The sequence below is a fragment of the Arvicola amphibius genome, chromosome 7, assembly GCF_903992535.2.
Source record: "Arvicola amphibius chromosome 7, mArvAmp1.2, whole genome shotgun sequence".
Classification (NCBI taxonomy): domain Eukaryota; kingdom Metazoa; phylum Chordata; class Mammalia; order Rodentia; family Cricetidae; genus Arvicola; species Arvicola amphibius.
The window spans coordinates 1,937,572-1,949,110 of record NC_052053.1 but is presented as its reverse complement, the minus strand read 5'-3'; the positions used below and the strand labels follow the sequence as shown (position 1 = coordinate 1,949,110).

At 46.4% G+C, this 11,539-nt stretch overlaps 1 protein-coding gene across 1 annotated transcript; it reads right to left on the bottom strand.

Annotated features, from left to right (window-relative positions):
* Positions 1-4,297: 4,297 nt before the first annotated feature.
* On the bottom strand, positions 4,298-8,904 carry Clp1 (cleavage factor polyribonucleotide kinase subunit 1). The gene is made up of 3 exons (XM_038337132.1): positions 8,785-8,904; positions 6,559-7,183; positions 4,298-5,371 (listed from the first exon to the last, which is right to left on the bottom strand). The coding sequence occupies exons 2-3, from the start codon at positions 7,162-7,164 to the stop codon at positions 4,700-4,702; spliced, it is 1,278 nt and encodes a 425-aa protein (XP_038193060.1). The 5' UTR covers positions 7,165-7,183; positions 8,785-8,904; the 3' UTR covers positions 4,298-4,699.
* Between the last annotated feature and the right edge of the window lie 2,635 nt (positions 8,905-11,539).

The following is an 11,539-nucleotide window of genomic DNA, read 5'->3' as shown; positions in this document are numbered from 1 at the left end:
AAAAAAAAATAGACCAAAACAATATATTATCCAGATCATCACATTTGAAACAAATTACTTTGACAAGTATGTCAAGAAATACCTGGTGCTTTCCTTCTGTATGCTGTGATTACCACTGACAAATAAAGGAACTGCTTTGGGCCTATAGCAAAGCTGTACAGGAACAGAGCTAGGCGGGGAAAACTAAGTGAATGAAGCTGAATGAGAGAGAGAGTGGAGTGAGAGAGAAGCCATGGAGCCCCACTGGAGACAGACAGATGCCCAAACTTTACCTAGTAAGCCACAGCCACGTGGTGATACACAAATTAATAAAAATGGATTAAATTATGTAAGAGTTAGCCAATAAGAAGCTAGAGCTAATGGGCCAAGCACTGATTTAGTTAATACAGTTTCTGTGATTATTTCAGTTTTGGGCGGCTGGGGGGGAACAAGCGGAGAGCAGCGGGAACCAACAAACAGCCTCCCTCCAACAAAAAGACAGCCCTTCTCCTTGTTCTCTGGATCCTAGTCCCTTCACTGCATACTTTCTTCCTTATTTTCATGAGGTAGAAGAGGCACACACGTGACACAGGACATGTATGGAGGTCAGAGGACAACTTGTGGGAGTCAGTTTTCTCCAGGCTGTCAGGTTTAGCAACTGTGCCTTTATCTGCTAAGCCGTCTGGCCAACTCTTGAAAGATAAGTCTGCCCCTAGCATCCTCCGTGTGCAGTACCTTGAAAGTTTATCCCCCACCATGCCAAGACTGTTTTCCAAGGCCAGTTTTGATCCACATCAGTGCTTCCGGATCCATAGGGAGGTTTCTTTGGTTGGTTCCCAGTATGCTTCACATTCTGTCCCCACCCCCACACCAGCCTGTCTCTTTTTCCAGTGCTGAGAGTGGAATCCAAAGCCTTACGCAGCTGAGCAGAAGCCGTGCCCCTAGAACTGCATCCCAGCCCTTTTTGGCCTCTTACCTCCATCTCTTGTTCCTCATTTCCATCTTCACAGCACGTAAATTACTAAATTACAGTGCTTAAAATACTTTCTGTATGTTGGGAGATATTCGATTACACTGTGAACCCCGAGTTTGCATTTGTGCTAATAAAATTAACCTTGAGTCAGGAGGCTGAGTTAGCAAGCAGATCTCAGTGAGTTGGATGCCAGCCTAGTCTACAACGAGTTCCAGGACAGCCTGGACTGTTACACAGAGAAACCCTGTCTCAAAAAATAAATAATAAAAATAAAAAAATAGTTGAAAATTTTAAAATTTTTTATGGAGCTGGAGAGATGGCTCGGCAGTTAAGAGCACTGACTGCTTTTCCAGAGAGTCTGAGTTCAATTCCTAGCCACCACATGGTAGCTCACAACCATCTATAATAGGATCTGATGCCCTCTTCTGGCATGCAGGTATACTTGCAAGGCATTCATACATAAGACATACATTTTTAAAAAAACTTATATAAGCCAGGTATGGTGGCACATGTAGTAACTCCAGCACCTGTACTGTGGAGGAGTTCTGCAGGCTGCACACTGAGTCTGAGAGTGATCCTTGTCTCAACAGTGCACACACGCATTCAGCAGTCAAGAGTACTACATGGGGGGGCTGGAGAGATGGCTCAGAGGTTAAGAGCACTGCCTGTTCTTCCAAAGGTCCTGAGTTCAATTCCCAGCAACCACATGGTGGCTCACAACCATCTGTAATGGGGTCTGGTGCCCTCTTCTGGCCTACAGTCATACACACAGACAGAATATTGTATACATAATAAATAAATAAATATTAAAAAAATATTTTAAAAAAATGGGCTGAAGAGATGGCTCAGAGGTTAAGAGCACTGGCTGCTCTTCCAGAGGTCCTGAGTTCAATTCCCAGCAACCACATGGTGGCTCACAACCATCTGTATTGAGATCTGGCGCCCTCCTCTGGCGTGGGGGCATACATTGAGACAGAATGTTGTATATATAATAAATAAATTTTTTTTAAAAAAAAGAGTACTACATGGTCTTTAATCCCAGCACTTGGAAGGCAGAGGCATGGAGATCTGAGTTGGAGGCCAGCCTGGCTATTGAGCAGGTTCCAGGACAGGCAGGGCTACACAGAGAAACCCCATCTCAAAAAACAAAAAAAGAAAAAAGAAAAAACGAGAGAGAGAGAGAGAGAGAGAGAGAGAGAGAGAGAGAGAGAGAGAGAGAGAGCGCACTTACTACTTTTTCAAAGGATAGGGTTTGATTCCCATAGACAGGTGATGGTGGAGCACGCCGTTAATCCCAGCACTCGGGAGGCAGAGGCGGGTGGATCTCTGAGTTCGAGGCCAGCCTGGTCTACAGAGTGAGCTCCAGGACTGGCAGAGCTGTTACAGAGATTCCCAGAACCCAGAAAGCATTCACAGGCTAAACTTCAGGTCAGGATCTGACACCCTGTTGTGACCTCCCCAGTCACCTGCATGCACGTGGTGCACATACACACACACACACACAGGCAAAATATTCACACACATAAAATGTAAAACACACACACACAGAGACCCCACCACGAGTCATCATCCTCGATCCCATTCTCTAACCATCACTCTCACCAGCAAGTCCATTGGACGTTCAAATATCCCCAAGCACAGATGGTCACACTCCCCTCATCTGCAGCCATCTTTCTGTCCCCCACCAAGTCACACCTCGACACCAACACGAAGACACCCCATTGGCCCCAGGCTTCCCCAGAGCCCCGCCCCCTCGTCAGCTTTCCACACGGCAATCATCTTAAAGATGGAGATGCTGGAAGGAAGTCTGTCGAGTGTGACGTGCCCTGCGTCGGTCTTAGTCCCTTGTCTCCTGCTGCGGTGGATGGACAGTATGCTTGACTCGAATTCATGAGCACTTTCTCTGGTCTCTCCAGCTCCCTGCAGCCCCACCTTTACTTTGTTTGGTTCATTACACCCAACCACACTGCTTTCTCCTTCATTAAGCTCAGGTTTTTTTTGTTTTTTTGATTTTGTATTTTCCTCTACGAGGAAGCTTTTGCATAAATGCCGTTTAACTTTTCCAGGTCTTCTGGGGATGTACTCTCAGAAAGGGCCCTTCCTGACTGTCCCATATGCCCAAATTTAAGCTTCTGTATCCTACTTGCCTTTTTTATTCTTTTGCTGCAAGCTTCATAAAACTTTATTTTGTTCCCCACTTTGAAGTTTCTAATGAGCACGTATGTGCGCAATAAAGAATTGGGGGATAGGGCTGGAGAGAGGCTCAGAGGTCAAGGACTCTGGCTGCTCTTCCAGAGATCCTGAGTTCAATTCGCAGCAACCCCATGGGGGCTCACAACTATCAGTAGTGAGATCTGGTGCCCTCTTCTGGCCTGCAAACATACATGCAGGCAGAACATTGTATACATTGCCCAGCTTTAGTACATTTGAACACAGGAACTTGATTCTAGACAAACAGACAACAGGAAGGATAGCTTTAATGAAAAGGTAATGACCGGGGGATGGAGAGATGGCTCAGCAGTTAAGAGCTCTGCTCTTCCAGAGGTCCTGAGTTCAATTTCCAGTACCTACGTTGTAGCTCACAACCGACTAAAATGAGGTCTGATGCCCTCTTCTAGCAGGCAGGCGTGCAGACAGTTCAGCATACATAAATAAATTTTTAAAAATCGGATGCTTGATGCTCTAGTCTAGCATGTAGGCATGCAGACAGAGCACTCATACATAATTTTTTTTTAAGGCATTGGGCTATCTCTAGGAAATAGAGCTGAAACCATCCCAAGATTATTGCCTGTCTCTCTTTTTTTTTTTTTTTTGATTTTTCGAGACAGGGTTTCTCTGTGGTTTTGGAGCCTGTCCTGGAACTAGCTCTTGTAGACCAGGCTGGTCTCGAACTCACAGAGATCCGCCTGCCTCTGCCTCCCGAGTGCTAGGATTAAAGGCGTGCGCCACCACCGCCCGGTTTATTGCCAGTCTCTAATCTCTGAGTACACCCAGCACTGGAAACAGGTTTACCATCTAAGTGTGAAGCAAGAGGGAACCATCATAAAAACAAGCTTGGCAGGTAGGCATGGTGGCACACGCCTTTATCCCCAGCACTCAGGAAGTAGAAGCAGGCTCAATCTCTGTGAGTTTGAGGTCAGCCTGGTCTAGAGTGAGTTTCAGGACAAGCAAGGTTACACAAGGAAACTCTGTCTCAAAATAAATAAATAAATAAACAAACAAACATACTCAGCTCACAAGTAGGTTCTTGGGTTCTCCTCCTCACAACACTTTAGCAATAAATCTTTCCTATAGTTTCTATAATGCTTCGGTAGAGAAATGAAATTAAAAAACAATCACAACAACTTATGATATGGCAATGTTATTTATTAAAATAATTATTTTCAAGTTTGAACTTTATCTCACTTTCATCTGGTTATATAACAAGAACTATATATGGACCAGAAAGCAGTAACAAAAATCCCCTCATGGTAGCACAGTGGAAGACATGGGATTATCCAGGGTCTTGGAATATTTAAAGTGGCACCTTAGGTGATCTTTAAAAAAATAGTTATTTTCTTTTCATAGTTTCTCCTCTTGGTTCAGAGTACAGGAGTCTAGCTCCTACCGTTGTTGTCTTCAGAGGCAGAGCCTGTGCTTCCTACAAGATGTTCCTCGTCAGCTCCTTAAGATCCCCAAATCTCATTCCTTCTGCCTTGGGTGATGGCCAGATTTCCATGGTCCAGAAAGCGAGGCTCTTGCTAATCACTACTTGAGATCCATGAACCGGATGTCCATGATGAGAAGAAAGTTCTTAGGCAGCGGGCGAGGGGCTGGAGACAGCACAGTAAACACCTGGTGTTCCAGATCCACACTGGTCACCACAATGAACCCAGCCACACTGGTCTCAGAAAGGTTCTCCTCTGTCCCCTCAGCGGTACTGACACTCAGGAGATGGTGTACCATATCTCTGCCAGGGGTGACAGGTACTAACTTGAGTTGATTGTCTTCCTGAGACATGCCCAGAGGTAAACACGAGTCTGGGATGGTAGGTGCCCCAACTTTGTAGATTTTCACATCAGAAAATTTGACATTGAAGGCATGGGGATAGAAACAACCTCGGAATCCGTAGAAATACTCACGGATGCGCTCATCCCTACATTCCCGCCGGAAGTCCTTGGAGCGTTCTACCACACCCCCTGATTTTGGAAGCAACACAGTTCGAACAAAATGAGGCAGGTCCCTTTTCAGTTCGTTGTACAGTCGTTCTTGATCCAGAACCACTACCACGTCCACCTCGAAGGCTGAAGCTGCGTGCACCAGGGCCTGGTACCCGGAGCCCTTAACCCAGCCGCAGGTGTTGATGACGCAGCCGCTCACGGAAGCCCTTCTGTTCACCTCACACCGCTGGTTGAACACGTCAGCTAAACGAGACGTAATCTGGAAAAGATCAAAATGAGAACACAAGACAGATAAAATAAAAATAACACAGTAAAAAAAAAAAAAAATAAATTTTAAAAAAATAACACAGACAAATTTATGTGCACTGGTTTGGTATTTTGTCTGCATGAATGTCCCTCTGAGGGTGTCAGATTCCCTGGAACTGGAGTTACACAGTTACAGGCTGTCATGTGGGTGCTTGGACCCTGGAATTGAACCCAGGTCCTGTGGAAGGGCAGCCAAGGCTCATCTTCCCCGAGCCATCTCTCCAGTTCCCAAATCCATCTATTTCAGTTCCTTTTTAGAATTAAATTGGTACCTGTATACAGGACTGGGAACCCAACCACAAGCCTTGAAATGTGCGTGGCGAGGGAAATACACCCTAAGCCCCCCCCCTCCCCACTTTTCTTTCTTTCTTCCTTCCTTTCTTCTTTCTTTCTTTTTTGTTTTTTCGAGACAGGTTTCCCTGTAGTTTCTAGAGCCTGTCCTGGAACTAGCTCTTGTAGACCAGGCTGGCCTCGAACTCAGAGATCCGCCTGCCTCTGCCTCCCGAGTGCTGGGATTAAAGGCGTGCGCCACCACCACCCGGCTCCCACTTTTCTTTCTTTTTTTTTTTTTTTCTTTTATGAGACAGGGTCTCAGTACAAGACTCTAGCATAAAACCAAAAAATAAAGCCAGGAGATGGTGACAAATGCCTTTAATCCCAGCACTTCGGGAGGCAGAGGCAGCTCACTCTTGGAGTTCAAGGCCAGATTGGTCTACAGAGCAAGTTCCAGGACAGATAAGGCTACTTAGAGGAAATCTTGCCTCGAAAAACACAAATAAATAAACTAATTAAATATAAAAAAATGCTTGGTTTTCTAAGGGGAAAAAAAAGAATACGGCCACAAAATGTTTAGCAATTTGAAGCTGACTTAGGTTTAGATTTCTTCTAAATCCAAAGTGATTAAGTTTGAGGGCAAAAATTTATTGTTTCTCTGTAGCTCTGGAGCCTGTCCTAGAACTAGCTCTTGTAGACCAGGCTGGCCTTAAACTCAGATACCTGCTGCCTCTGCCTCCCGAGTACTGGGATTAAAGGCAAGTGCCACCACCACACAGCTAATTTCTTCCACTTTAAGTAACAAAATGCCCTACTTCCTACCCTGATTTAAGTTTTCCCTCACCCCACCTTAGCTCCAGCACTGACCTTATTATAAAGCTTGATGTTGGTGCCAGGAGTGGTGGAGCCAAAATGGTACACAAGAGGGGCCTGGATGGAGAAGCCTTCCTCCACGTCTGCGGGCCGCTCGATGTAGAGGGCCCCCATGGTCCCAGGGATGGACACAGAGCCCTGGCCCACATCCAGCTCCACATACGTAGGACGGCGGCCCAAGCGCACTGCGTAATTGAGGAGCAGCCGGCACACCGTGGACTTGCCCACATCAGTAGGGCCCACAACCATCACGCGGGGGCCTCGCTCTTCTTCCTTTTCCGCCTGCCTCCGCATCTGCTCCAAGGCGGTATGCGTGTTGAGGTAAAGCAACATGGGCGTGTCCTTAGAGACATAAGCCACCTCGGTCCGGCCGCTCAGCTGCAGAGAACAGCCATGCCAAGTGAAAACAGCCACCTTGGCACCAGCATCAAAGGTGAATTTCTTGTTTCTGGTCAGCTCTGTGCCAAAGATCTCTGCCATGCCAGCCAGCAACTCCAGTTGAACTGACTGAGATGCCTCCACCTCAAATCGAAGCTCTGTTTCTCGTTCCAGTTCAAATTTAGTCGTTGGCTTCTTGTCATCATTGGATTCCTCGCTCATCTTTTCTGTGTAGCTGTGACCTAGAACCCAAATTAAACATCAGACCCAATCATTACATCAGGCCACTGCTGTGGTACAATCTTTCTACACTGTAAATATGTACTGCTATAACTGTTAATAAAAAGCCGATTGGCCGATAGCTGGGCAGAGAAGGATTGGGAAACACAGCCTGACAGAGGGAGAATGCTGGGAAGAGGAAGGACAGAGTCAGAGCAGTCCCTAGCTAGATGCAGAATGAGCTGGACACACAAAATGGAATAGAGATGTTACTAGCCCCGGGACAGCACATGGATTAATAGAAATAGGTTAAGTTGTAAGAGCTAGTTAGTAATAGCCTGAGCTATCGGCCAAGCATTTATAATTAATATTATCTTCCAATAGTTTCATCCCTTTATCTTTTCTGCACAGCTCTATATTGCCTTATGACTCACTGGGTGAGGCAACGATTAATAAAATAAAAACTCAGAGAGAATCCAGGTTCAACCTGAAGATCCAAAAAGCCAAACAGCCAGCCAATGGCTCTTACCTCGACCTCAGTTCAAAATGGCGATCCTGATTCTGCCTCCAGGAATCTCAGAATGAGACTGTGTCTGTGAGCTGCTGCCTCCTGCTGTTTTATATTCCCTTCTAGGGCTGGGATTAAGGCATGCACCGCCCGGTTTCTATGGCAACTAATGTGGCTACTGGTATTAAAGGTGTGTGTCACCACTGCCTGGTCTCCAAGGCTAACAAGAGGAGTTGTTTTACTCTCTGGTCTTCAGGCAAGCTTTATTTATTAAAATACAAATGAAATGCCAGGCCGGGCGGTGGCGGCGCACGCCTTTAATCCCAGCACTTGGGAGGAAAGAAACCCTATCTCGAAAAACAAAACAAAACAACAAATGAAAAGCCACTACAACTGGGTATTTGTTTTCATTCAGTCTCCCCACAGCTAGAAGGAAGGGGTATTTTTGTTTGCTACCCTATCTCTAGTAGGTAGAATAGTAGCGCAACTCGACAGAAAACACTGAGTGAATGAATGACTAGGTTATACAGAGAACACTCCCTACAGATTTTGTTAGACTTTGTTAACAGGAGACTTGATCGCACTGGTTTCTCTCCATCATTCCTTTTTTCCCCCCTGTGTAGCTCTGGAGCCTGTTCTGGAACTAGCTGGGTAGACCAGGCTGGTCTTGAACTCCGACTCCCAAGTGCTGGGATTAAAGGCGTGCACCACCATCACCGGACTCCATCATTCTATTGGAAAAGAAATAACAGATGCCCGCACACCAACTCTCTTAGCCAAAAAGAAACTAGACTCTGAACAGTGTGCAAAGAACAGGACACAGGGTTCAGACTAAGAAAACATTTGCACGTCTGGCTCTGGGACTCCTAGTAGCTACTATAGTCCAATCTACACCCGAACCAACTCTTCAGCTCTCATACGGTGGGAATTTACACGTCCTTGCGTAACGGCGACCACAGTAGGAAAAACAAAACAAAAAAACACCGTAAATTACAATCTACCAAAGAAACGTAAGTTACTAGTTCTGATCCTGAACCAGCATTCGTGGCAGTTATCTCCAGCAACGAAATCTGCCCAGGCCTCGCAGAAGTGAACTGAAGTCCTTAATTAAGCCTTACCTGCACAACCACAGGCCCTAAATGAACGTGACAGAAGCGTCCGGAATGGACCGCAGCACAATCACACACAGAGCTCACTTAGAGACCAGCCGGAAAGCAAATGCGGTTCCGTTCTTGCGCGGTGGGAGAAGGAGCGGTCGCGTAATGCCTCTTGGGACATGTAGTTGGAGTGTGTGTGTGTGGGGGGGGTGGCGAGCGCGCGCCGCCGCTCGGCCCTCTGGGAGTTGTAGTTCAAGGATTGTGCCGTGACGCTCGAGGTGGGCGGGGCAGCGCCGTCACTTGGTGCGGGAAGACCGCAGGAGGCGGGGAGGAGGCGTTGCCGATGCGCCCACGCGCCGGAGGCGGGTACGTGGTCTGTCCCCATCTGCTGTCCAGGAAAGCGAAGGGCGACCAGAAAGGGAGACGCCTCACGGGCTGGATCCTCGGCTCGCCTAGACCACGGTCAGAAAGTTAGCAAAACCCAGCTTCAGCAGGAGACCCAGGCAGAGAGAGGGACATTGGCATCAATCATACCCCTTTGAGGCTGCGCTGAGCTGACAGCTTCCTCCTATGGGTGCCTGTCCTATAAACTGTTTTCCCTGGTTCTTTCTTTTCTGGTCTAATTGTAGCTCAGGATAGCCAGCCTCCGACTCGCAGTGATTTCTCCTGCCTTGGGCCTCCTGAATGCTGGAATTCAGAGACTTGAGCCACCAAGCCAGGATGGTTGTTTTGTTTGTTTGCTTGCTTGCTTGTTTACTTTAGTAAACTTAGAATAAAAGCCCAGTGATTTCCTCCATTTACCTTATTAATCAGTCATTATCCATCAACCTCTGCCAGAGTCTGGACTGTTCTGTAGGTAAATCCGACAGTTATACAAGGTCAGTCATTTACACCACTGCTAACTGGTTCCCCACGTCTACAATCCACTTTTCACGAGCACGGGCCTTTGGAATCTTGTTGGCTCACTGCTTGACTGGATAAATCACAGGCTTCCTTTCCCTGAGCTGTCTCTTGTCTGTAAAATGGGAATAAATCAGTATTCGACCTCTTAAAGTTGTTTTGAAGATTGGATGAGATATATGTAAAACACTAAGCACATTGCCTATAATGTAGCAAGTATCTGAGTTAGCCTTTTAATTAGGTTTCTCTGTGTAACAGTCCTTGCTGTCCTGGAAATAGCCCTTGTAGACCAGGCTGGCTTTGAACTCATGGAGGTCCACCTGCCTTGGCCTCCCGAGATTAAAGGTGTGCACCACCACTGCCCAGTACCTTTTAAGTTTTTATTGTAGGCTGGAGAGACTATAAAAATATCATTTATGGGGGCTGGAGAGATGGCTCAGAGGTTAAGAGCACTGGCTGCTCTTCTGGAGGTCCTGAGTTCAATTCCCAGCAACCACATGGTGGCTCACAACCATCTGTAATGAGATCTAGTGCCCTCTTCTGGCCTGCAGGCATATATGGAGGCTGAACACTGTGTACATAATAAATACATAAATTTTTAAAAAAAATATCATTTATTCATACAGTGTTTCCCAAGTTTTTTTTCAAGTGTTTTATGTCACAACACGCTCAAACCCAGGTCGGTATATTATCTCCAGTTTCCTTTGGGGAGGAAACTAAGATAATCGGAGGCATTTGCCCAAACATTTAGTTATTAGTAAATGTAGGGTTTTTGTTTTGTTGTTGTTTTTTTTTTTTTCCAGACAGTGTTTCGCTGTCCTGACTGTCCTGGAACTCACTACGTAGACCAGGTTAGCCTCAACAGAGATCCACCTGCCTCTGCCTCCAGAGTGCTGGGTTTATTTAAGTGTGCACCACTATGAGGCTTAGAGGTTGACTTTTTGGTGGTTAATTTCGCTTTCCAGCTTGATTGGATTAGTAAACGCTGTGAACACCAGTGAGACACTCTTTTGGGTGTGTGTCTGTAAAAGGATTTCAGAAAAGTGTGAGACTGAAGAGGGAAGATTCACTCTGAATGTGGGCAGCACTGTTCAGGGGGCTGGGGTCCTGGGCTGAATCAGAAGAGGAAGAGGAAAAAGTCATAAGCCCCAGCGGTCCACTCTGTCTGCTTCCTCATCTGGCCAGATGTGAGCAAGGTTCCAACACCACAGCTAGCAGTGGTTCCCATTGCTGCAGCTTCCTTGTGCCAATAGACTCTGCCTCCCAAACCATGTGTCAAAATAGAAACTCCTTTCAGTTGCTTTTGTGCCAAATATTTCATCATAGCAATGAGAAATGTAACTAAAACAGATTCAAACCAAGAACTTAGGGAGTTGGATCCATTTATAATAATGGGCTGGCTGTTAGGTATTGTTCCATGACTGCGCAGGTGCAGAGGGTACATGTTCGTTTAATTCCAGCTAGAACCTGTGTGGTAGTTATGGTAACTGTCATTACAGGTATTGCTTCTTTCTCTTTATTCCCCCCCCACCTTGTTTTGGTTTGGTTTTCGAGATAGGGTTTCTTGTATAGCCTTGGCTCCCCTGGAACTCGCTCTGTGTACCAGGCTGGCCTCGAACTCACAGAGATCTGCCTGCCTCTGCCTCTTGAGTCCTGGGATTAAAGGCTTTCTGGTCTACCTTTCTCTTCCTGGCCCTATCTAGCACTCAGTTTTTTTTTTAAAGATTTATTTATTTATTATGTATACAACAGTCTGCCTCGATGTATGCCCGCACACCAGAGGAGGGTGCCAGATCTCAGTACAGATGGTTGTGAGCCACCATGTGGTTGCTGGGAATTGAACTCAGGACCTCTGGAAGAGCAGCCAGTGCTC

Excerpts from the sequence above, each read along its gene's own strand:
- Clp1 (XM_038337132.1), bottom strand. The coding sequence starts at position 7,164 with ATGAGCGAGGAATCCAATGATGACAAGAAGCCAACGACTAAATTTGAA. Across the intron at positions 5,372-6,558 it reads ACATCAAGCTTTATAATAAG|ATTACGTCTCGTTTAGCTGA; the intron begins GTCAGTGCTGGA and ends GATCTTTTCCAG.